The sequence below is a fragment of the Staurois parvus genome, unplaced genomic scaffold (assembly GCF_062004578.1).
Source record: "Staurois parvus isolate SC_StPar_1 unplaced genomic scaffold, SC_StPar_1.0 ptg000005l, whole genome shotgun sequence".
NCBI classification, from domain to species: domain Eukaryota; kingdom Metazoa; phylum Chordata; class Amphibia; order Anura; family Ranidae; genus Staurois; species Staurois parvus.
This window is the reverse complement of record NW_028317801.1, coordinates 7,932,037-7,959,363: the sequence shown is the minus strand read 5'-3', so window position 1 is coordinate 7,959,363 and position 27,327 is coordinate 7,932,037. Positions and strand designations below refer to the sequence as shown.

Genomic DNA, 27,327 nt, shown 5'->3' with positions numbered 1-27,327 from the left:
TACCTCGGACACGGCCGATGACAGATCTGAGTACCGGCCCCCGTTGCTGGTACCATGTGACCTGCTGTGACCAATCACAGCAGGTCACATGACAGTTGTATACAATGGATGGCTTCATTCATGCCATACATTGTATACTAGTGCCTAGCTGTGACCAAATCACAGCTAAGCACAAAAAAAAAAAAAAAAACCCTGAATGAATCGATTTCATTCAGGTAAATGCTTGCTTATAGCAAAGTAATTCTTTGCTATAAGCAAATTGTGCAAAAAAAAAAAAAATACTGATCACTTCCCCAAAGTAGTACAATGTTACTATGGTAACATTGTACAATGTTACTATGGTAACATTGTACTACTTTGGTCATAGTAAAATATGAAAAAAAATCTTAAAAAAAATAAAAAAAATGTAATACAAAATTAAAAATAATAATAAAAAAAATATATATATTTTTTCATCATACTGTCACCAGTCAGTGTCCCTGTTCACCGCTGTGCCAGTTATATGATGATGCTGTACTGCACTGGTGACAGTATGTAAAAAAAAAAAATAGTGAAAATAATTTTTTAAATTTTTTAATTTTCCGAAAAATTATGACAAAAAAAATACAACTTCAAAAAACTTGCCATGCCTCTTATGAAGTACGTCGGACTGTCTACTCTGCAAAAAGGGGTCATTTGGGGAGATCTGTACTATTCTGACATTCTTGGACCTCAAGAAATTAGATTGGCTGTCAGTACTGCAGGATTGATCAATATTCAGATATATACCTATATCTATAACTTTCCTACAAACTAAATAATACATCCTAATTTGGGTTATTTTCACCAAAGACGTAGCAGAATACATCTCGGCCTAAATTTATGAAGAACATATATTTATTTGTAAACTTTTATAACAGAAACAAAGAAAAACGTGTTTTTTTTTCAAAATTTTTGGTCTTTTTTTATTAATTTAGCAAAAAATAAAAACCCCAGAGGTGATTAAATACCACCAAAAGAAAGCTCTAGTTGTGTGAAGAAAATGATAAAATTTTAGTTTGGGTACAATGTTGTATGACCACGCAATTGTCATTCAAAGTGTGAGAGCGCTGAAACCTGAAAAATGGCCTGGGCAGAATGGTGTAAAATTGCACGGTATTGAAATGGTTAAAAACACCCTTTCTTTGGGTTGTTTGTGTGTCATAGGGGCAGACTATTAATTTCAAGTAGCTCATGGAGCTTTTTGCACATTTTACTGTGTTTTTTATGTTTGTGCGTGGCAAAAACGTGAGTCTGTTTGAGGCGCTATTAACAATAAATGACATGGTTTTAGCGTATTTTGTAAATGTATGATTTTGCTCACATGCAAAATGCACAGGTGTGAATGAAGCTTCAAATAAACATACCTGAGCTAATTTGCCACGTTTACTGCCCATAAGGCAGTTGATTGAAATCGATGGGCTTCCTTGCATGTGTGGCATAAAGAAATGCACAGTTTGCACTCGTTCACAGAAACACAAAATATAAATGTAAAAAGGTCAGTTGCTGTCTAAAGCAGAACTACAATGCATCTGAGCACCACAAACCAAAAACACTAATTCAATGGCATTGAAAGCAGACGTTTGAGGTGCGTTTTTAATGCTCCTCAAACGCCTATGCAAATGATACTATGGGCAGCACACAGCGCTGTTCACATTATTAAAAGATGAAGCGTTAGTGTCGGGTCGCTTCAAAATTGAAGCCTCATGTCGAGTCAGGAGTTTGAAGCTTTTCTATGCCTCCTATTCAAGTCTATGGTGACGCTTCTCAAATGAGCTGGCAGGCGGTGCAGTTGTGGCGCATTAATAACATTACAGTTTATTTAGTTCGTGGTGTGGTTTTAACGTTTGTAAAATGCTTCAAAACTTCACATAGGGCATTTGGGGAGTGTCTTTAACACTTATAAAAACCCAGTCTAACGCCCATACTAAAGCTCATTAACGCCTGTCTAAAGCTATAAGAACATTTTGGTAAGAGTTACAAATTTAGTCAAATGTGAACAAGCCTTATGTTTCATTTTGCTGAGAAATCACTTAGAATCACACCGCCTAGCACTTTTGGCCATGGCCATCTTGAGTAAGGGCTGATGCTTCATGTAATGATTACTTCCTGTAGAAATGTAAACAATAGTTTAAAACAAGTAAATATGATATACTTCCTAGATTGTAAGCTCGAAAGAGTAGGGTCCTCTAACCCTTCGTGTGCTGTTTGTTGTTGCTGTACTGTCTCATGTATTGTCCCCCCCTCTATTGTACAGCGCTGAGCAAACCCTTTGGCGCTATATAAACTCGATGTAATAATAATAATAATACTTTCCTATCTATTTACTAATGCTGGCAGAATAAGGCCTCGCACATTATTGCTCCTGACTAGACCTGAGTTTAAGAGCTTTTGGCGTTTTTTTTGCCCATGCACACATAGGCTCTTACCAGAGTTTAGGGGCAGTTAAACATTTGTTCCTCTTCTGAATGCAGAATAATTGCCTTTTGGCCAAAAAACAATAAACGGCAAAACGCTAAAAACACCCATACTAAAGCTCATTAAGGCCTGTCTAAAGCCTATACTAAAGCTATAGGAGTGTTTTGGTAAGAGTTACAAATTAAGGGCTCGTTCACACTAGGCTGTTTTGCCAACGCTTGCCAAACGCCCCTATAGCGTTTGGCAAGCGTTGGTCCGGCGTTTGCGGAGCGTTTTTTAACGCTCGGCAAACGCTCCGCAAACGCCGCATGCGCGGTTTAGCGGCGGTTGCTAGGCGTTTGCCGAGTGTTAATAACGCCCCACAAAGGCCTATAATGCAGTTTGAGTGGTGTTACCGCTCCGCAACCGCACCGCAAATGCCGGCCGGGCGTTTGCGGAGCGGCACCATAGATGAGAATAGGAGGCTTCAAAGCCTCCTGACTCGACCAGAGGCGTCCGTTTTGCCGCGACGCAACGCAAACGCTCCCGTTAGAACAGCACCATGTGCTGTAATGTGCAGAATTGGCAGAGGCGTTTGGGAAGCGGTAAAAACGCTTCCCAAACGCCTCTCTGCCGCCTGCACACAAGGCTAGTGTGAACGTAGCCTTAGTCAAGTGTGAACAAGCCCTATGTTTTATTTTGCTGAGAATCACACTGCCTAGCACTTTTGGCTGTGGCCATCTTGAATAAGGGCAGATGCTTCATGTAATGATTACTTCCTAGATTCCATCTGCCTTTACTTCAGGCGTACAGGCAAGAGGGAGTGCTTACCTGAGAAAACCCCTCCTCCTCTCCAGAAGACTCCTGGGATGTATGACATCATTTGCCTAGGCTTGGAAGTGACTAAAGAAATATAAACAATAGTTTAAAACAAGTAAATATGATATACTTTCCTATCTATTTACTAATGCTGGCAGCATAAGGCCTCACACATTACTGCTGCTGACTAGACCTGAGTTTAAGAGCTTTTGGCGTTTTTTTTTTTGCCCATTTAGGTGCAGTTAAACATTTGTTCCTCTTCTGAATGCAGAATTGCGTTTTGGCCAAAAAACTCAGAAAAACACTAGCCATGTTTATCCATGTCAATGGAAAATACTCTGGCCAATCAAATGAATAAATGTCCAAGGGCTAACCATGGCTAAATGCGTTTACACACATTTTTGATGCGTTTAGCGGTTTTCTGCTGACAGCAGAGTTTACGTGTACATGAGGACTTAGGATTCAAAATAGTCCACATTGACTAATGCAGGCCATAGATGGGTCGAAAATCGGCCGATTTTTCGGCCGAAAATAAAATCGGCCGATTTTCGGATCGTTAGTGGGCGATTTGGTCGGCCGTTTTTCGGTATTTTGGCCGTTTTTTTTTTTCGGTAAAGTTGGAAAAAAAATCGTCCGATTTTGCCGATCGGCCGATTTTCGCGGCAATTAGTGGGCAAATCGGCCGATTTTTTACCGATAAAAAATCTGCGCATGAGCAGTGACCTGCAAGAGGAAGACAAAAAGAAGAAAAAGAAGAAGAGGAAGACGATGAAGAAGAGGATGAAGTAGAAGAAGAGGAAGAAGAAGAGGATGAGGATGAAGAAGAGGATGAAGAAGAGGATGAGGATGAAGAAGAAGAAGAAGAAGAAGAGGATGAGGATGATGATGATGAAGAAGAAGAAGAGGATGAGGATGAAGAAGAGGATGAGGATGAAGAAGAAGAAGAGGAGGATGATGATGAAGAAGAAGAAGAGGAGGATGATGATGAAGAAGAAGAAGAGGATGATGATGAAGAAGAAGAGGATGAGGATGCAGAAGAAGAGGATGAGGATGATGAAGAAGAAGAGGATGAGGATGATGAAGAAGAAGAGGATGAGGATGAAGAAGAAGAAGAGGATGAGGATGAAGAAGAAGAAGAAGAAGAAGAGGATGAGGATGAAGAAGAAGAAGAAGAGGAGGATGAGGATGAAGAAGAAGAAGAGGATGAGGATTTCTGACAGTTCTCTGACAGTTCCTTGACATTTACAGCGGTTGAAACATTGTATCTATTTGTTTCCGAATAAAAACATCTGTATCCTAAATGGAAACAAATAGATACATTGTTGCAACTTCTATAAATGTCAAGGAACTGTCAGAGAACTGTCAAAGAAATAGCAGAGCTCTCTGCAGGGACACTTTTTGCCGGCTCTAGACGGGTAGAAAATCGGCCGATTTTTTTTACCATTGATGGTAACGTCGGCCACTTGAACAACCGATTTTTCGTTTTTTAAAAGAAAAATCTGCAGTTTTTCTCCCCATCTATGGCCTGCATAAGACAGTGAAGTTCCATGTTCCATGACATATACAGGTGTATGGATCATATCACTGATAGGGACATTCCTGAGAGGGAATAAACGGGATAGGATTGCAGAGCAGGAAGCTGGGTTACTGCTAGCAGGTACTGTGCTATCTACAAATAAAGTTGGTTGATGTGGAAAGAAAAAAAAAAAAAAAGCCGCGCCCGTGCCTGCACATCCTGTAGCTGTGTCTGGTCGGTGGGCGGGGCGCAATACGGCAGGGCGTGCAGTCAGTGGCTGGAGGCTAGTGGGCGGGCTGTGTGGACTCGGTGTGATGTGTATGGCAGTGTCAGGGGGCAGCGGAGCAGTGTGTGTGTAGACGGCAGTGGAGGGGTGGGAGGGGACTTCTGATGGTGGCTCCTTGTGTTCTGCGGTCATCCTAGCACAGCGGACACTCTCCCTTCTACCTGAGCCGGATCACTAAGCGGGGCAGGATGAGCCAAGCAGACGGCGCTTCTCCCACCCAGGCTGGGATCCCTGGAGGCGCCCCCGCTGTGCCCCCCGAGGAGCCCGGTATGATCAGTGTGGACTTTGCGGGACTCTTCTATCAGTTCGCCAAGACTTTCGTCCTGATCTTCCCAGTCTATGTGCTGGGCTACTTCGGGCTGAGCTTCAGCTGGCTGCTCCTCGCCCTGCTCTTCCTGAGCTGGTGGAAGAAGAACAAGGGCAGCAAGACTTCCAGGTGGCAGCGGGCGCTGGCCTTCCTGGAGAACGAGGAGAAGACCATCCAACAGAAGATCAGCACCGCTGACCTACCTGCCTGGGTGAGTGCGATGACTGCGTCAGGGCTCCTGGCCGTACCGCGTATCACCAGGCCAACGCAAAACGTAAATCTGCCTGTGACCTGCGCTGCCAATAGGACGCTGCGTCCCAGGAGCGGCAACGCAGTCAGTGGTTGTAAACCCTTCCATGTACCCAGTGAAGGGGCTGGCCTCAGGTGATACACAGAGATGAAACAAATCCTACATAAGTTGTACCTCTTTATCTGCAGTCTTCTCTTCCCTACAGCTGTTCAAAGTGCAGAATTTATAGAGCTTCTCTGAGAGTTGAGAAATAGGAGGCAGAGCACTGAAGTTACACACTGCAGAGCTCAGTGAGGAGATCTCTGAGAGCTGATTGGAGGGAAGAGAGACACACCCCCCCCCTCCACACAGCTAACAGGAACAGAGCTGAGGCTGTCACTGCTGGATGTCCCTCCCCTGTCACCTTTTTTCTCTTGATGTCAGGAAAACTTGTCAGAAGTGATTCATGCTGATAGCAGAGGAATGGAGCAGCAGACAGAAATGACACTTAGTGCTCTTAATTGAGACAAGTACACACTATAGAGGAATATGCGCTGTTCATATTTAATGTCTGAGGTTTACAACTACATTAAAGTGGTTGTAAAGACTCAAGGTTTTTTCTCTACCTTTTATGCATTCTATGCATGAAGGTAAAAAAAACCTCTCTGCAGCCCCCTCAATACTCACCTAAGCCCCCTCTTGATCTAGTGATGTGCACTGGAGTCTCGGGACTCCCTCTCCTCATTGGCTGATATAGTGAATGGACAAACGGAGCAGTGGGTGCCCCCATAGCAAGCTGCTTGCTGTGGGGCACCTGACAGGCGGGAGGAGCCAGGAGGTCCGGCAGGGGACCCAGGAAGGGGAGGATCTGAACCTCTCTGTGTGAAACTACTGCACAGAGCAGGTAAGTATGTGTTTATTTAAAAAAAAAAAAAGAAGCCATTTTTAAATTCACCTTTTTAAGAAAAAAATAAATGCAGATCTTTTTGCAAGTAAAATGTGCATTTATTATTATTTTTTTTTTTTTACAAGGAGCCTAGAAAGCGTTGAAAGGAGTCCCACAGACCTGTCATTGTATCTGTGTGCTCGTACCTCGGAGGGCAGATACACTCTGACAGGAAGAAAGAATGAACTATCGCAGCATTCATCAGCAACGTGGTAGTTCATAGACAACTACAAGATGACAGCTGCAAAGGCTGTTGGGACTTGTAGTTTTACATTCACAGAATTCTGGTGGGTGGAGCCTCACTAGCTGCAGCGGAGCAGGGAGAGGCTGCGGCAGTAGGAACATGTAACATTCTCCACCCAAAAAAAACAGATGGAATGTGTTCCCGAAGGTGAACTTATCCTTTAAGTGATATGAAAGTCGAGTTCGACTCGACCTATCAAAAAATAAAAGTCAGCAGCTGCAAAAACTGTAGCTGCTGACTTTTAAAAAACAGCCACTTACCTGTCCCTCGGTCCTGTGGTGTGTCCCCTGCAGCCCATTTCACTGGCTGTCCTGTATTCCAGGAGGCCGGCATCTTCACTGTGGGCACCCGGCTGTGATAGCTTGCGGCTTCACAGCCGGGTACCCACTGCGCTTTCGCCGCGAGTAGCGCTTCATGAATGGTCCTGTAGTCTTCTGGGACCTGTCACATGCCCCAAAAGACTACAGGGAGGGAGGACACCTGCCATCGATCGGACCGGATGTGAAACTGGCACCTGTCAAATTCCCTTCCCCCCCGCTCCCCAGAGGTGCCAATCCTTAATGGGGAGCGGGGGAGTTGTCCTTAAAAGTCCTTTTGGGTGGAGCTCCGCTTTAAAGGCAAATTATTAAAATAAAAAAAGTTCTACTTACAATTTGTGATTGAACAGAGCAGTCCTTTACCTCTTCTTTGGCAGTCCCCTGCCCTTTCTCTTCCAAGTGTTCCCTTGGCTGTGTGTCTATGTGAACTGCGTGTGTCCATAGACACACACTTCACTGACAAGCAACACAAAAATGTACACCAAGCCAACGCATTTCAGGGTGCCAAGACAATCCCCTGTCATCAGGGCTCATTAAGAATATTGTCCAAATGGACTTGGAAAGGAACGGCTTCTTTAAAACATTTTTAGCTTTCCTTACTCGTTCTCCTTTTCTTCCCTCTTTAAGAACTAGATGTGGTTCCTTTTTAAATATCAAGGGTTAATAACTCCCACAGCCAATCATGTTGGTCTCAGCTGCGTTCGGGGTTCCTCCACAGTTTGGTATGGGGTGCATGCATGTTTATGGCAAAGACCTATGGCGCCTCTGCACAATCAGGGTTTTCCTGTACATGCAAGTCGCAAAGCAACAAGGTTCATTGCCAGAAACCAGCGCAAGTGTGTGGCCAGATGTCCTGCGGGGCCTAGAGAGCAACTACACAACTGAGCATGTGCAATTGAGAGGCACAGGAGGATAACAACATCCCTGGGTGATATTCTGCTTTAATGTAGGTGGTGTGCCAATTGACACTAATTCTCATTAGCAGTTGTTGGTGGCAGGACATTCTGGGACTTCTAGTTCTACAACACCTGAACAACTATACTGCATGTGGGCAGTGCCGACAAGGGAGGTGGCATGTTTTTCCTGCTGACCCAGGTATGGGCTTGGCTGTCATTGTCTTACCCATAAAAGAGAGCTGAAATTAGGTTGAGCAGGATTCACGCTTGGGACGGGCACATTGGACAGGTTATCATGCCAACCAGTGAAATGCTAGCTTTCATTTTGTAAAAATGGTAGAAGAATCAGATGCTTTGCTGTAGCTAACAGCATCTCTTTCCCCTAGTTTCATTTCATTTTAATAGAGCCCGGTGATTGACAGCTTTCCAAACTAGATAGGAGTTGCCGTATTGTTGTAGACGTGAGCTTCCATGGTAGCCCAAAATAACCCCTGCAGGCTAGCCTGGCCTTCATTTACAAGCTTGCTCTGCAGGTCTGTCCTTTTGGAGGATTAGGGCTTGTCTGTGTTTATCTTCTAGCTAAGTATTGCAAGGGTTAAGCCAGAGCATTCCTAGGTGATCTTTTAGTATGTAGGTTGTGTTGGAGGAGAAAGCCCATAACTTCACTTGGGGGCTACGTACCTCCATAGGATGTTGTGGGGACATTGGGTTCTATCGCCTTAATGATTAGAAGCCATGGACGAGCAGAGACGTTTACTGTACGAGGCCGATCAATAACTGAGTGCAGACGCTGCTTATATTACAGTGCTGAGCTGTCTATCCAGCCCCCTCCATTGTGGAAATGTCTCCTCTGATGAGGAGGAATGGAGGGAGTTGTGCTGCGGGATATCTTAAGTATTAGTCACTCACTTCAAATTGTTTTGGATTCTGCCCAATTCTTTCCTCTACACTCTACATCAGGCTCTTCCTGTTAAATATGTAGATGGAATATTTGCTTGATTATCTAAAACAAATAAAAACTTTTCGAACTAGTCATGTGAAGCATCGATGGTCATTTTGGAATTCAGTTTTTTATTTATTATTACCTCCATATGGTACGATATGCATTGCGTCATTTGGCAGCTGGCAGGTAGGTGATGGTAGTTGGTGAGTCATGCAGTAAAGGATCGGGCGTTCGGGTGTGGTCTTGGGTCCTTTTTAGACAGATATGAGCTGCTCTCCTATGGTGTTGGGGAGATGACAGCTAAATATCTAGACTGTAAGGGGTGTGACACTGCCACATTAGATGAGCTCATTGGTGACAGTGAGGTGTTTGAGTGGGGCAGCTGCCAAGTATAACTAGTGATATTCTGTAGTTTCACTATTCTCTGTGCCCAAACATCTGTCTGATCAGTGTGACCACATATCCCGTGTACATGGTGATCAGTTATGTGGTGATGACATACTTTGCAGAATGAGCACAACCTTCCCTTTTAACTTCAGTCTGCCCACCCTGTTGCAGTTACACCCACATACACTTACGGTACCTTCAATCCAAACAGGAAGGAAATCCACTCAAAATCAAGGCACCCCTCAGAGCACATAGAGACGTAGCTGTGGTGAGAATTGACCCAAGAGTGCTGCAAGGCAAAGCTGCTTACTACTAAGCTAATATGTTCCTATGGATCCATTTATGATACAGTAATCAGTCCACCAAAGATGGCTAGATTTCTTTGAAAAATGTGTTCCTATACAGAATACATTTCTATTTAGAGAAACAGAAGTAAAGTCCACTTTTTAACTTGTATCTACAGGTAAGGCTTAACTGTAGGTACAGTGAATGTCTCCTAAACTTGCATTGTTTAGGAGATATTCACACAGCATTCATCATACCCATGCTGTACCTTTTAGAGGTCCATGCTGGGGCTCCCACATACAAGTGCAGTAGTGACGTCATCACGTCCCCAGCCATTCACACAGCCAGAGTCCACAAACTCAGAAGGAAGACCGGGCGAAGATGAATGGCCCAGGAGCCATGACAGCACTGCGCTATAGGGCTGCGTGTCCAGAAGGGTCTGTTATAATGTGCTAGTATGCGGTGCATAATAACCAGGGGCCTTTTTTTTTTTTTTTTTTTTTAAATGTGACGGTTTACTACTGCTTTAACTAAATGAGACAGGCCATATTGAGCTTAGTCTGCTACTTTGACAGTTCCGATATAGACACATCAACTTAGCCTTTCACAAGCTTTTAAAAGTAGACGTAGAGCGTGTTGGGGCATTGCATACATGATGTAAATGTACTGTATGTAAAGTGCTGTGTAATTTGTATGTTATAAATACCATTAATAAGTAAATAATGTGCAAGTATGTACAGCATACCTATACATTGACACACTTGACTTACCCCTAGGTGTGCTGTCCTTAAGTGACGTGAGGTCCAATCCTTCCCATATTCACTCAGTCCCCCTGTCTGTGCTATGTCCAACTCCTCTTCTTTTGGATCTGCCACCCTCTTGCTTCACCCATTGGGCAGTCTCTGATGATGCAAGTCTAACGCATGCAAGTTGCAGTTACAATATCTCGGCATTCGGCTCCCCTGAGACTGTACACCGTCCTGCGCACGCCATGCAAAATGATATGGCGTCCATTCAGAGCTCTGTGCCGCAGCTCCCTTGCGCAGGAGTGACGTCACGGCTCAGCCATTTGAATGGCAAGAACCTGTATACCCAGGCGTAAGACTGGGTGAAGATGGAAGCCCTGTCAGTGGTGTCACTGCTGGAGGGCTTCATTTTAAGAGAAGTCTTTCATAATCTGCTAGTATATTATTATATATTACTAGCATATTATGCTCTTGGCTCGCAGGGTGAAGATTTTTTTTTTCTTTTTTTGCAGTTTACTAACGCTTTAAAATAAATGTCCATTTTTGTACAGATCCTTAAATTAATTGCTGCAGGTACACGCAGAGGTTCCGCCATCCCATCACAGCCTCAAACTCTGCCAGCAAAGACAAATCTCTGGTTGTACAGAAAGGCAAACATCCTGATAGTGATGAAATTTGCTCATCCATTCCTAGCTATTAGCCATTTGTGTGATATACCATTAAGTGTTTAAACTCAGGATTTGTCCATAACTACAGGTATGTGCAGCCACCTCTCAGTATCTTTACTATATATCTGAAGGGTTTTCTATGATAGTCTATTTAGGTTGCAAGAAAAAACTTTCCCAGCGGTGAAATTCTGTCTCCTTGTTTGCTTGTGGGCTCCGGTTCCTCTGGTTGTATAAAATGGAAATCACATTGCATTTCTGGTGCCATCAGCAAAATGGGGGAACTCAGTTCAACCCTTTTAAAGTAGAGAAACTCTTTATTTTTAGTTATGTTTCATAAAAAGTAATAAACATTGGTCTTCAACCCGAGGTATGTGAACCATTGGGGTTACATCAGGGCTGGCCTCCGATATGGCTGATTGTCAGCTGATTTCTCTATTGATGACCTACAAAAGATGTCCCCAGAGCCTGTGCTCGCCTGTCTTACAGTAAAGATTTTCCTCTGTTCTGGCTTCCCCATATATAATGAGATAAGAGGGACAGATGCCTCCTCCTCATTTCACGGTGAATGAATGAGTGTTCTCAGAATTCTATATCCTATCATTTTAATCCGTTTGGAGAACAATGGTGGATAGTACGTGCTTTCAGGAGCAGTATGTAGACGCAGCTTTTCCCCGTTATCTTTTCACAAAGCAGGGATATATTTACAGTTTTCCTGAGGTTTATTAGAATGTTTTGTCTTTCATAGATAATAAAGTAGTTTTGAGTACATCTATTTGTGTAGGGATGGGTATGTGTAGGACCTCCTTGGTTAGAGGCTGATTAACCTGCTAGTGTGTTTTGTAGAGTGGGAGAAAACTGGAAGCCCAGGACTAAACCCAAACACAGAATCCTAAGAGGCAACTGAACTGAGCATCTAGAGACACAAGGCCACAAAGTGTCCAACTCATTTGCTTCTACATGTTTAGGAACGTTATAGAGAGTGTTGGCATTACAAAGCAGAAAATAGACTGCAATGTGCTGCTAAAATAACTAAAGTTCTTTCAGAGAATGGAAACATTCATATGTTCCTTGATGACAAAATTTCCTTTCGTGCATGAAGCCGAGCTTAAATTATCCCATTCTATGTTCCAGAAACATTTCTCACATACTCCTATAAAGAAATGAAGACCCCGGTCAAACTGCATGCCATGTGACTTGCAAATCCTAGCCTATTGTCTTCAATTAGAGCCATCATTTCGGTGCGGTTCTGACTTGGTTGGAGCCGCAACGATTTCTAAAGTAGTACATGCACTACTTTTGGTGCAATTTGCATAGACCTTTGTATTAGATGTCTTGCAAATTGCACCGAAATTGGCATGTTGTCTGGCTTTGAAATCGTGTGATTTCACTAAGTCGCACGATTATAAAGTATTGTTTGATATGACCGGGGTGTAGGAGGCAATGTAAATGGCATGTGGTGTAAATGGTTAAGTTTATTTCTTTAAAGTGATTCTAAAGGCAAAATTTTTTTTTTTTTTAATAATAAACATGTCATACTTACCTGCTCTGTGCAATGACTTTGCAGCCCCAATCATCTTCTTCTTGGGTCTCCCATTATTGCCTCTGCCCCCCCCCCCCCGAGTGCCCCTATAGCAAGCCGCTTGCTATTTTCACTCCTGAACTCTGTTCTTTGACAAACAGAGCAAGGCTCATCCCCACCTCCTGCTCTGTCCTCACTGGCTGTGATTGGCAGGAGCCAATGGCTCCTGCTGCTGTCTCTTTGTCCAGTGAGGAGAGAGCCACTGCTCTTGTGCATGTTGCTGGATTGAGGTCAGGCTCAGGCAAGTATAATGAGGATTGGGAAGTTGCATGCTGAAGGTTTTTTTTTTTACCCTAATGCATAGAAAAAAACCTTCTACTTTAAGAACCACTTTAAGTTGCTGAATTGTCCTATTCCATAGATAACAAACTGTGTTCTGCTTTGTCTGTTCTCAACTGAGGACCTCCATCTGCCACAGACTGCTATTTATGTTTTCCCAGTCATAAGATTTGCCTTTAGCAAATCAATCCCCCTGTCTCTAAAAACGCACACAACAGAGAACATGGTTCATGCACCTTTTTGAGATTCAAGCAACTAAAGTTGGCTACACATGTTATACAATGTTCTTATTCATTATACAATTTTCATATTCAATTTCCTTTCGAATTACATTTAACTATGTAGTGCAAGAAGCGGTCTGATTGCATAAATTTGAATGTTTTTGGGTTTGACTTATTATTATATGGTTTTGGTAAATCTAAAAGAAAATTGTAGAAGAAAAAACGTATAATATGTAGCCAGCTTAAGTGTAGAGATGTGAACAACTACAATAGAGCAGAATGGAATATTTGATGCTCAGTGTTGTATGTAGGGAAATGCACAAAAACATGCAACAAAATGCTCAGCTGTGAATGGGGGCTGAGCCATTGCCCCTTAATTAGCAGCAACATTGTCAACCTGTTGTGTGTGCTTCTTCAGTCAGTCACTGGGTTGCCTATAAGGTCTATCCGATAGGCAGCTTTTTGGTCAATTGAAGGTTAATGCATGGCAGGTTGGCAACACTGCTGCTAATTGAGAGTCAATGGCTTGGTGGTTGTCGGCCTGCAACAGGATGTGCTGTCTCCTGAAAAACTGTATACTGATGCCAGACATACTGAAAAATAGATTTACGGTTTAAATAAACCTTAAAAGCAGTGGAAGATATGCAGAAGGGAGTGGTGGTCAGGTATTGAGTTTTCATATAGTAGGCTTACTGTGGAAGAGATATATGTTCTATGCCAGAAAAAAACAAAAGGAAACCTACCTAGTAACACTGGTGAGATCTCAATGCAAGTGTGATAAGAATGCTGCTGGTTTGCAGTTTTGTTAGCATCCCCCTTATTTCTTAAGCATATGGCTATGAGCGAAGAGCGCCAAGTCATGCTGTACAGAGAAATAATAATAGGCTGCTGCAGAAATGACAGTGATTTGAAATATAAGTGCACTGCTCTGTGCTGATGCTGTGCTGAGCATTCAGCCTTTCTGCTTACAAAGCTGCACTCCATCATCGTACTGTTGACCTGCTTATCTCTCATGTGCGTCCTGTGTTGTCCTAAATGAAGTCAATCCATTTTTAATGATGGCCGAAATCCATTCCTTCAGCTTTTGTTTCGGGTGTATTTTGGAGCTGGAATTAATGCATATTAGACTGAGCGCTCCTAATGTGACGAATGAATGTTACAACACAACTCCTATAAAATACTTTATAAGTAACAAGAATTTTTCAAATTCCACAATAACTGACACAGGTTTGTTTGAAAATTGAGTCTGCAAACATTCACAAAATGTATTCAAAATTGCTTTTACCAATAAATAATTTCAAAGATGTTTTACTTGGATTATGTTTGCTGCATTAGTAACAGGACATTGGCTTTGCAAAGGAAAATGTCTCTTCATAGGACTAGTACTGTATCTTCAACACTGCATAGACTCAGAGATTGTCTGATATGTTGACAATGAGGGAAGGGAGTGCCAGATAGGCTATCAGGTGTTCCCACCTTGTTGGGCAAGTCATAAGATATCCACCATGGTCCGCCACACTGGTGCAGGCAACAGACAATGCAAGCCTTGGGCATGCAAGTTCTTATACACAGTACATTTGTCTTGGTTATTATAATACACTGCTTTATGTTCATTGTATGGAAAATTTATTTTATGTAAACCTGGAAACATTTAATTGTATAGTCTCCTTAGTTACATATGTATATACAGTTTCTGTGTGTGAGACAGACAGACAGACACACACACACTAGAAAAGAATCACCCCCTTTATAAAATCACATTTTGTTGCTTTGCAGCCTGAAATAAAACTGTGTCTTTTGTTTTATCCAGCTGTATTTACTCAGTGCAACCTATAACATCCAAGTGAGAGAGATTAATATCAACAGGTTAGAAAAAAAATGTAAAAATAAAATCAAAAACAGAATCACCAAGTTGGAAAAAGGATTAACTCCTCCTAAAAATTACCTGTAAACTCAATCAGGTGTAGCAGCTAATCATCTTCTCAATGGCACACAAAGCCATTTGTCAACTGTGGTCATTTTGATTAGCTCAGCATCAAAAGAGCTTTCCTTGAGAATTTCAGTCTCTGATAGTGCAACTAAAGCAAATGATCAACTATGGTTGGTAAGGAACTGTTAAAAGATCTCCAGGATCTCTGGGTGTAGACAGGTTACAAGTCAGGAGATGGATACAAAAAATTCCAAAGGCATTATCAATGCTTAGAAGCACAGTGAAGCCTAATATTAAGAAGTGGAAGGTATTTAGTACAACACAGACCCTCCTTGGATTAGGACGCACTCCGAACTGGATGAAAGAGCCAGGAGGAAACTGGTCAGAGAGGCTACCAAGAGGCCTGCAGCAACTGTGAAGCAGTTGCAGGAATTTATGGCAAAAAGTTGTGTGCACGTGATGACAATATCACAAATCCTCCACAAATGTGGCTTGTATGGGAGGGTTGCAAGAAAAAAGCCACTTCTCAAGAAAGGTCACATGCAGTCATGACTGAGCTTTGCCAAAAGGCACCTTGAAGATTCTGAGGCCACATGGAAAAAGGTGTTCTGGTCAGATGAGGCTAAAATTGAATTATTTGGCCTCAACACTAAACTATATGTCTGGTGGAAATCCAATACAGCTCACCATCCAAATAAAACCATTCTTACAGTAAAGCATGAAGGTAGTAATATCCTGTTATCAGAGTGTTTCACTGGAGCACTTGTCAGGATAGAAGGAAAAATGGGGCAAAATACCGTCAAATATTTAAGGAAAATCAGCTGCCCTCTGCCAGAAAGTTGTCAAAAGGAAGGTTTACCTTCCAACATGACAATGACACAAAGCACACAGCAAAAATGACCACACAGTGGTTGAAGAAGAAAAAGGCAAATGTCCTTGCATAGCCTAGTCAGAGCCCAGACTTTAACCCCACTGAAAATCTGTGGAATGACTTGAAGACTGCAGTCCACTAGTGGTCACCACCAAATTTTAACTGAACTTGGGCAGTTCTGGAAAGAAGAGTGGGCAAATATTGCAAGGTCTAGATGTGCACAGTTGGTAGAGACATATCCCAAAAGACGAAACAAAATACTGACACAAGGGGGTGATCCTTTTTTTCCACTGTGTAAGAATTTTTTATTTTTTTTTGGTGTTAAATCCTTCACTTGGGTGTTATACATTGCACTGAGTAAATGCAACTGGATAAAACAAAAACTGTGTCTGTCCTTTATTTCAGGCTGCAAAGCAACAAAATTTGACTATATTAAAGGGGATGATTGTTTTCTATACCCACTGTATATATGTCTAGGTAGAGCAAATAATCAGTAGATCTGTGTATAGACTACTGATGGTAATATGTAAATATTGATTTTCCTTTTAGATGGATCCGGTATAAAAAAAATTCATATAATTTTAGTGTTCTTTTTAAAACGTGATGGCTACAAGACCTTACCTTTTCTCTGAAGGGTTAAGTGTTATTTGTTTGTGACTCCATGACTGAAGGCTGTGCTATTTATACAGTCTCTATACTGTGACCTTACGTCTACTGTTACAGTGTTTGAAAGGGCTCTGCTTAGAAAGTCCATCCATTCACAAGTCCTGACCTTGAGACTATTGTTTTGGGAAATTTGTGCCACTTGAAGTAATGAAAGTTTTTATCTCCTCTACAATGTGCTGCTTTTATTATCAGCCTTGGTCTTGAAGTGAAGAGGTGGAGTGAATGCACTGCTACATGGGAAGCCATTGCTGTGTGGTAGTTATGCTTTTGCCAATCTTATAACATCAACGTGTTCTTTTACATGCAACATTAAACAGTATACACATCATCCATTACAACCTGATGATGGTGATTTGATGCAGTCACTCTTTGTCCGACAACTTTCCACCTGGCTTTTTCGACAGAAATTGATTCAAAAATTGACTTTTGACCAACCAGATGGTGCTGACTGTGCCACCCACAGCTGAATTGTTGGCAGGGTCAGTGGGAATTGGCTAAAATTTGTCTGGAAGCTCCATTTATCTATGAATAGTTGGAGAGGCAAGGGGGCAGGTCAGAGGTTGATATTTTTTTTTTCCTGTAAAACTTGAGGTCTGCATACATATTCAGCTGGTTGTATTTGCCATTATGACAGAAGATGATCTCTGCTTTTTATATGTTCAGTTTGCATCACCCAGGAACATTTTTAATCCATTACGATTTGGGATATTTATCTCTTAACTGATTTTTTTTCTAAGAATTAGATATAACTACTGCTACAGTAGAAATCCTTTTTAAACTGTTGTGGAATGAATAGGGAGATTTTATTGTGGAAGCTTTTTCTGCCATGGAGCATATGTAGTTCTGTAAAAAAATGGTAGCTTTTCTGCTTGTCATGTCAGTATTTATCCCTGGCACTGGAGAATCAGAAATGTGTTTTATAATGTACTGGACAATCCGTGTCATCCCGTCCTTTTTCTGCTTGTCCATGTGGCGTTACCAAGACCTTCTGTTCCTGCTAAAATACCATCTGATCCACTTCTAACTAAACACAAAACAACTTACAAAAGAAGTTTTCATTTAAAAAGCAAGGCTTTTCTTCTGTTCAAATAGAAACCTAGGGAATTGACAAATACATAATTAAGTTTTCATGCTGAAACTTTGATTATGTGGTCTGAAAAGCAGACCTAAAGTCAAAAAATGATAGGTTTCCCATACAACTGCCATAATAAAAATCTATTTTATCCCCTGGAGGAGGAACCCCCAGAGTTTCTACTGGACAGCCATTTCCACTTGTTAAATCAGATATGCATGAGTCAAGTGATTTCCCCCCCCCCCCCCATCCACATAAACAGCATGGAGGGAGGGATCTGACTGTCTTTTTATATTCGGCAGTCATCCCGCCCATGGTTCCCGACCACAGTGGCAGTGCTGAAAAGTGGCGGCATCTGATAGGATAACATCCGTGTTCCATCTGGCTCATTGAATTTTTAAATTTACTTTTTTGAGGATGGTCCTTGCAGTTTTGCCGTACAAATTAACCAAAATTCAAGCCCTGTATGGACAGCCTTACTGACAAGGGTCTGTGTTAAGCAGAGGGTCTGACTAGTTACTCAGGGAACGGCTACAGGGACTTCAGGTGCCCTAGCTCCAGGATATGGTCAAGTGTTTGTGAGGTCAGTAGTTCATTAATGGCAACTGCAATTGGTGACCAGAAAACATGAGATTCATCTTTGACTTGGGTCTGTTCTTAAAGCACACAAGTTGGTTAATATATACATATAATCTTTTCTTATACACTCACCGGCCACTGTATTGGGTACACCTGTTCAATTGCCTTGTAACACAATTTCTAATCAGCCAATCGCATGGCAGCAATTCAATGCATTTAGGCATCTAGATGTGGTGAAAACGACTTGCTGATGTTCGAACCAAGCATCAGAATGGGGAAGAAAGGGGATTTAAGTGATTGAACGTGGCATGGTTGTTGGTGCCAGACGAGCTGGTCTGGGTAATTAAACTGCTGATCTACTGGGATTTTCACGCGCAACCATCCGAAAAAGAAAAAATGTCCAGTGAGTAGCAGTTGTGCAGATGAAAATGCATTTTTGATGTCAGAGGAGAATGGGCAGACTGATTCAGCTGTGACATTCAAATGGTAGGATCAAAATTTGGCTTAAACAACATGAAAGCATGGATCCATCCTGCCTTGTTTCAGCGGTTCAGGCTGGTGGTGGTGGTGATGTGACGGTGTGGGGGATATTTTCTTGGCACTAGCAAGGAGTCTCTAATACAGTAGCCGGTGAGTGTATGTGATATTTACTTGTTGTTGTGAGCTCCTGTTCATGGTGTGCATGTGTAGACAAGAGTGTCCTATAAATGAAGCGGTTCCAGAATTTTGCTGACTTCACCCATAAATGGCTCTATAAAACAAGCAATGCTCTAGATTTTAGTATCTTATGATTACTGGGTCATTGCTCCTCACTTTTAAAGCTGAAGTTTAGTGCGTAAATCTCCTACTAAGCAATACCCCCTTCCCAGCTAAGCACCCCAGTAATTTATAATAAAAATTGCTATGTCTGTGGCACTTCTTCTGGGGGGGTGAAGACCGAATCTTCTCTCCTTTTGGACTGTTGAGTAAAAGGGTCCTGCTTGCTGATGTGGAAATTTTCTATTGGGTCTGTCGGTGTCCTCACAGGATCCTGAAGACTCAAGAGGCGGTGTGGTTGCATCTCTGGATCATTGGTCTTCACTCTGTAAGTGGTGCTGTGGAAGGTCATGCAACTGTTTTAAAAGGGCTTAGGAGAGAAATTGTGAATGAGTGACAACCAGGTGGGGGAGGGGGGGGGGTTCTAATATTACCCAGCAATGGTTTTGCACAGAGCAGCCCCGACCCTCCTCTGCGGTCCCCTGCTGAGTACCCCCCATAGCAAGCTGCTTGCTAAGGGGGTTACTTGTGCAGCCTCACTCCCAAGCCTGCTGCCTTTGTCCATAGACATAGACAGTGGGGCTTTGCCCTGTTTCCTGGTGTCCTTGTCATAGGATTTGATTGACAGCAGCAGGAGCCAATGGCTCCCGCTACTATCAATCTGCCCTGTGAGGAGGGAGAGAATTGCTGCTCTGATGCACAGCACTGGATTGAGTTCGGGCTTAGGTAAGTATAAAGTGAAGGAATCCTGGACACGGAAGGTTTTTACTTTAATGTAGAGAATGCATAAAGATGAAAAAAAAACCTTTGAACTGGTTCTAGAGTCTCAAGGTTTTTTACCTTCCTGCATTCTGTGCATGAAGGTAAAAAAACATTCTGTGTGTGGCAGCCCCCCTAACACCTGAGCCCATCCTGATCCAGTGATGTCTACGAGAGCCTTGGTTCTCCAGGGACTCTCACCCCTGATTGCCCATTGGCTCCCACTGCTTTCAATCAAAGCCAGTGAGCCAATCGGGAGGGGGCAGGGCTGAGCCGCATCTTTGTATGTGCATGGACACGCAGAGCTGCAGCTCGGGTGCCTCCATAGCAAGCTGTCTGCTATGGGGGCACTTGACGGGAAGGAGGGGCCAGAAGCACCGGTGGGGGACCCCAGAAGAGGAGAATCTGGGCTACTCTGTGCAAAACCACTGCACATAGCAGGCAAGTATGATATGTTTGTTATTTTTATGAAAAAAAATACTATAGTATCACTTGAAGGCTTTACAATCACTTTTAAGCTGGCTATACACCTATAGATTTCTTTTGTTCAACCTACGAAATGAACAAAGGGGATCATAAAAGATTTCTTCATTTAAACTAAACAGTGTGGATGGATGAATCTCTTGCTGCATCTGTCAAAATATCCAAACAGTGCTTGCATCTGATTGGAAGCAGATGCTGTTGGGCTGACCATTTTTCGCTAAGCTTCTTTGATTTTTCAATCGAAGGATGTCGGGCAGAGTGATGCCAATATGGTTTATTAGAAACTGGCTGAAATTCTCTCAGTATATATCCTGGTTTTTACTACCTCTTCTGCAGTGTCTCTTTCCCCTTTATGTCCTGTCCCTGAGATAATGTCACTAGAAAAGGTACTGAGGGGAAAAATCTCGGCACAGTAAAAACCTGGAAGAGTTTCAAACCCATCCTTGCCTTATTCAAATCTAAATAAACACCTTTGCCAATACTTTAAAGGGAGTATATACTATTTACGATGGACAGTGCCTTGAAGTATTCATACCCCTTGAAATGTTCCACATTTTGTCATGTTACTACCAAAAACGTAAATGCATTTTACTGGGATCTTGTGTGATAGACCAACACAAAGTGGCACATAATTGTGAAGTGGAAGGAAAATGATAAATGGTTTTCAGTTTTTTTTTACCAATATGTGAAGTGTGGCGTGCATTTGCATTCAGCCAGTCAATACTGTATAGAACCACCTTTCACTGCAATTACAGCTGCAAGTCTTTTTGGGGATGTCTCTACCAGCTTTTTCACATCTAGAGAGTGAAATTTTTGCCCATTCTTCTTTGCAAAATATCTCAAGCTCTGTCAGATTGGATGGAGAGTGTCTGTGAACAGCAATTGTCAAGTTTTGCTCAGCTTCTCAATTGGATTTAGGTCTGGACTTTGAGCCATTCTGACACATGAATATTCTTTGTTCTAAGCCATTCCATTGTAGCTCTGGCTGTATGTGTAGGGTCGTTGTCCTGCTGAAAGGTGAACCTCCGCCCCAGTCTCAAGTCTTTTGCAGACTCTAACAGGTTTTCTTCTAAGATTGGCTCCATCAATCTTCCCATCAATTCTGACCAGCTTCCCTGTCCCTGCTGAAGAAAAGCATCCCCACAACATGATGCTGCCACCACCATGTTTCACGGTGGAGATGGTGTGTTTAGGGTGATGTGCAGTGTTAGTTTTCCGCCACACATAGCATTTTGCTTTTAGGCCAAAATGTTCAATTTTGGTCTCATCTGACCAGAGCACCTTCTTCCACATGTTTGCTGTGTCCCCCACATGGCTTCTCACAAACTGCAAACGGAACTTCTTATGGCTTTCTTTCAACAATGGCTTTCTTCTTGCTACTCTTCCATAAAGGCCAGATTTGTGGAGTGCACGACTAATAGTTGACCTGTGGACAGATTCTCCCACCTGAGCTGTGGATCTCTGCAGCTGCTCCAGAATTACCATTGGCCTCTTGGCTGCTTCTCTGATTTAATGCTCTCCTTGCCTGGCCTGTCAGTCTAGGGGTGGACGGCCATGTCTTGGTAGGTTTGCAGTTGTGCCATACTCTATCCATTTTCAGATGATGGATTGAACAGTGCTCTGTGAGGTGTCCAAAGCTTGGGATATTTTTTTTTATAACCTAACCGTGCTTTAAACTTCTCCAAAACTTTATCCCTGACCCGTCTGGTGTGTTTTTTGGCCTTCATGATGCTGTTTGTTCACTAATGTTCTCTAACAAACCTCCTGAGGGCTTCACAGAACAGTTGTATTTATATTGAGATTAAATTACGCACAGGTAGACTCTATTTACTAATTTGGTGACTTCTGAAGGCAATTAGTTCCACTAGATTTTAGTTAGGGATATCAGAGTAAAGGGGGCGGAATACAAATGCACGCCACACTTTTCAGATATTTATTTGTAAATAAATTTTAAAACCATTTACCATTTTCCTTCCACTTCACAATCCTGTGCCACCTTGTGTTGGTCTATCACATAAAATCCATTTACATTTTTGGTTGTAAACATGACAAAATGCGGAAAATTTCAAGGGGTATGAATACTTTTTCAAAACACTGTATTTTGGATACAAGTGTAAAAGAAAAGCGCTTTTTTTTTTTTTTTTTTTTTTTTTGTAAATCATGTTGATTGTGTTTTGACAGTAGGCTGAATTCACACCTTTCTTTTTTTTTTTTTTTTTTTTTTTTTTTTTTTTTTTTCATTTTTCCTCCTGAAGAATTTTCCATGGAAAGCAATAAAAAAACCATCAAAATGTGTGCCTTTTTATGCGTGTTTTTATTTTGTGTTGCAATGCACTTTGAGTTGAATTTTAATGCATGTCATTACGCACATCAGTGCAGCTCAAGATGTGTTTTGCTGTGTTTCCATTGATTTAGAAGGAAAATGCAATTAGGAATAACTAAAAGCAAAACATGTTGTTGTGGTGTTTTTTTCCCAATTTGGATAGAGTGGAGCGGGCTTCATTTTTATTGCTGTCTGTGCTCCTGTTGGGAAGATTCACCTTCTCTGTTTATCCCATTTACTGTTATCACAGAGTGAAAGTAGACGAAAATCTAAAATTTTGGCTTTCCTCTGGAATAGGAAAAGAGAGGAAATCTTCCGAATGGGGACCCTGGAACCAACCATGGCCTTCCTCCCTTTGGAGGGATTTCGTCTCACTTCCTTTTTTGGCTATGGGACAGGAAGTGAAGCGAAATCTTTTGCAATGGGGCACATACGGCAAACAATCTGACTGGGTTATAACCCTCCTTCCCTTACTCTACCCAAAATGGAAACAAGTTTTGCCTTTACTTCTGTTTTAGGCAAAAATACACAACGTTTCAATCCATCCTAAAACAAGTAAAGTGATGGTGGAATGGCTCATGGTTTATCAGACATGCTGTTCCTACTATGGCCTGTAAACTATATTTAGTAATATGTTTGGACATTCCTGAAGCTGTTTATAAACAAGGTTTTCCCTGTGATGACTGATGTGGTTAAAATGTTACAACTGTTACATATTTCCATGACATTTTATGTATTTCATGTGTTTGAAATGTCTTCAGTCTGTGGAACGCCCTCTGTTCACTGCTTATGGTTGCATCGCAACAGGGCATTCGATGCCTATTTGTTTCTTCAATGGGAAGCATTCTGCTTTGATTCCAGCATCCAACATGGAAGTCACATAAACGACTCTATAGAGGACCGTGACCCCAAAAACTAATATCAAGCCTATGACAGTTGAATGTAACGTTATTTTTACACAGAATTAAGCTGGCTATTCATTCTTTGAATTTCCCATGGGATAGGATGAGAGAAATCCAATGATTGCTCCATCCACACTAAACAGGGCAGACAGAAGGATGGCAGCTGTTGGTTGGGGCAAAATGCTGAATACCGAAACAGTGCTTGTATCTTATTGGGCGCTAGCATTGTTTACCCTAGAATTTTTGGACTTGTCCCTTTTGACAAAAGTTGTTTAAAAAAACAACTACTGCCCCAGTAGGCACCACCCCGCTTGACCAGAGACAGTTAAAGTTCTAGCAGAGTATGGATCGCTTTAAGCCAGCCATACATGGATGGAATCTCAGCTGGTTTAGCAGGGACTGGCCAAGATTCAACTAATGTATGGGCAGACTGGTTTTACCCAAGTTGATCCATCAATCAAGTTGGGTATAACCAGCCTGTCAGCTTTTTTTTTTTTTTTTGCTATCTGCAGTAATCATTGTGTTCTGCTGGCTGTAAAGGCTTCCTGCCATCAGAACACAAAAGAGGTGCAGGAGGGATTCCCCCACCAACACAGTAAGTGTTGGTGGGGAAGGAAAGAAAAAGTGGTGGAAGGAAAGAAAATTGCATAAACTATGGAACAGGGGCGGACTGACCATTTGGAAACTCTGGCACTGCCCGAGGGCTTGGGGTCAGTAGGGGGCCCCATGAGATGCCCCTGGTACCTCCTTCTTTTTTCTTTTTTTTTATAGGCTTTTTTGAGTTTGGGCAAGGACACAGGGGCCCCATGATCCCCTATTGCCCGGGGGCCCCATGAGTTGTCAGTCTGCCCCTGCTATGTACATTTTTAGTGTAAGTACTTTAAAGCGGAACTTTACTCTGACATCATTGACTATTTTTAATCCTTATGCTTCTAGCATTAGTAAATGGATAGAAAAGTATATCATATTTGCTTGTTTTAAATTTTTTTTTTTTTTTTACACTTCAGTTACTTCCTAGTTTCCATGCTTAGGCAAATAGTGTCATACATCCCATGAGTCTTCAGGAGGGGAGGAAGGGTTTTCTCAGATATGACCTCCCTCCTGCCTGCATGCCTGAGCTAAGAGCAGATGGATTCCAGGAAGTAAACTACATGAATCATTTTGCCCTTATTCAAATGGCCATGACCAAAAATGTTAGGGGGGTGTTTTTCAAAGTGGTTTCTTAACAAAATAAAGCATGGAGACAAGGATTGATGGATGGGGGAGTTTGCGTTTGAATGTTAAAAATGAAAAAAATTGTGTTTTGGTTTTTAGTGCTCAGATACAGTGTATTTCTGATTTAATCTGTCTTTTTATCCAACTTTCAGTGGATCACCCCATTCACACTTGTGAATGGGGCTGTTAGTGATTACATGCAGGAGATCCAGCAGGGGTTTCCAGTGAGTACCTGCAGGCAGAAGCCTCATTGAAAACAATAGGAGGTGTGGTGTTTTGCATATAATCAGTGATTACCTGTGAATGCTCGGCCTTGGGGGCAGACAGGCTGCATCCTGGGCCAATCATTCGCAGGTAATCACTGTTTGAGTGGAAACCTGCGCTCCATACACTGCCTTTTACCAAATGAGTAACATTTCTTAGAAATGAAGAAGAAATCTCCTTTCAAAAAGAACCTATGTACACGCCTGCTCTAGTCCTTTTGGGAAGGGTGGTCTACTGTACATTACACTCTTTACAGGTATTTCAGCAATTTCCTGAAATAAACTTGATTGTACTTGAGATAGCAAAGCTAACCTATAGCCTGTATTACACCGGTCACACTAGCAGACTGGTGAAAGTTCATCTGAGCAGAGATCAACAACAGAAACCCATGTCACTTATACTGACTTCCTCCTAGTGACAAGAATTTCAAAGAAAATGCATTTAGAACAATACAAAGGCTCAGCATCTGACTTTTATGAAGGCCTTATGTTTGCTGCCGAGGAGGTTTAAGCTGAACTCCAAATAAATTAATACATTACAGATGAGAGAGAGATTATTTTTAATATATATATATATATATATACACACAAAACACACTTTATATGCCAAAGGATTTGTATTCCTGGTCATCCAGTTGAAGTTTGCTCTACACGGCACAGCCTTGGGCTGTTGTGTTCTCCTGGTAGTGGCGATGGGGGCAGCGCATTTTGGGATTGGCAAGGGGAGCTACCCCTGCCAGGAGAACACAGTGATTATTGCTAGTGGCTATAGCTGCTGGCAGTAATCGCAGAATTAGAAGTCCCACATGCTGGTTGTACCCAAGTCGATTGATGGGTGGAGTTTGGTACAGTTAGCCTCCCAATACATGGATCGAATCTTAGCCAGCCCCTGCTGAACAGCCCCGAGATTCTAACCATTTGTGGCTAGCTTAAAAGTAGTGGTTTAGAATTTTCCCTTCTCCGTCTTTCAGGACAGCACATCGAGAGACCTCGGCTCCTCCCCAGATGAGGAAACACCTCCACCCAAAACAAAAGGCCTGCCTCTCCCCTCATGACCTCAGGTGCGGTTAGAGGACTGGGTGAGTCTGGTAGTCGGAGAGGGGAATGGCAGTGGAGGTGTGTGTGTGCCAGATGCGGCCTGGTGGCTACCCCCCACGTCCTTTGACAGGCAAATTCCCTCCAAAGGGAGACAGGCGTGGTGGGGTTCGCTTACCTGTCATGCTTCTTCCCAGCCCTCACCGAGGGAAGGCTGGGGGGCCAGGCGCCTTCGTTGCCTGTGTCCAGAGGGACTGGGGGAAGAGTCCACAGTCCCCCGTTGTGCCGGCATTGGAGCCAGGCCGGATGACATCACTTCCGGCAGAATTCTCTCTTCACAAAGGGACACAGAGCATTGCCCCAGGCCCAGAAAGGAGCTCGCAAGTAATGGAGGTTGAATGATAAGGCTGTAAAGCCTTGATATGAGACTTGTAGTATCATTTTTCAGGTTATGATTCAGGCCAATTTTAAAAAGAAGTAAGAATAGTTACAGTATTTTATTTTAAAAGAGCTGACATCTTCCCCCTAAAATGTGTTAATTAGAGTAAATTGTGTAGATTAAGTCTTTCTACTTTATTCTGGAGCTCTGCCAAAGCACATGGTGTGAGTTGGCATGCATTGAGGATATGAGTACTAATTCTGAATAATATTCAATTACAGTTCTTTTCATTAAAAGTGAACTCCAGTCTTACCCTCAGTCTGGCTCTTCTCCTGTACTGAAATTGCTTATTCTGATTGCACTGCACACTCTGAGTTTCTCACAATATGCATTAGAAGCTGCAGTAAGTCAGACAGCTTCCCTCACTTCCTTGTTGGGTGATATCCATTGTCATCTCTTTCCTCCGCATCCTGCATGTCCCTTGCCCACCCCTTTCATTTATTGGATTTTAGTTCTTTCAATCATGCCGCAGTGTCTGAAATGAGGCATGTAAAGATTTCATTTAAAAATGTCATTATCATATTGATGAAGGGGGGAAAGGAGGGACCACAGAATTCCAAATATAAGCAGAATAAACTTACATTTTTAAGCCCAACTCCTGGCAAAAGTTTTCCCATGCAGTCAGGCTGTACCTGCACATGGGTCAACTGCTTAGGTTTTCTACAGGTGAAGAGAAAGCTTATACTCGCCTGATCCTCTGCTCCACCGAAAATGGCACTCCCACCAAAGTCCAGCGGTGGACTGCTCTGGTCAGTGGAGTCTTCTCTGGCCTTGATGTCAGGAACAGTCCGAAAATCAAGACTGCTGGAGTTGGGGTGGAGGCTGGGGTGCCGGACCAAGCTAGTCCAGTCTTGTGTGGGGAGGAGCGAAGGATCGGGGAAGTATATCTCTCCTCTCTCCAATCTCCTTGACAAAAACGAGCACTTAACCCATGCAATGCAGGCACAGCCC

At 42.5% G+C, this 27,327-nt stretch overlaps 1 protein-coding gene across 4 annotated transcripts in view; it reads left to right on the top strand.

Annotated features, from left to right (window-relative positions):
- Nucleotides 1–5,064: 5,064 nt before the first annotated feature.
- The window catches only part of ESYT2 (extended synaptotagmin 2), a 168,833-nt gene continuing 146,570 nt past the window's right edge, over nucleotides 5,065–27,327 (top strand). For 2 of the 4 annotated variants that reach the window (XM_089651707.1, XM_089694252.1), the window contains exon 1: nucleotides 5,065–5,554. In XM_089651707.1, coding sequence (XP_089507833.1) covers nucleotides 5,225–5,554 — 330 coding nt within the window. In that variant the 5' untranslated portion in view covers nucleotides 5,065–5,224. The remainder of the gene's footprint in view (nucleotides 5,555–27,327) is intronic. The other 2 variants (XM_089651793.1, XM_089651782.1) reach the window with 1 other exon arrangement.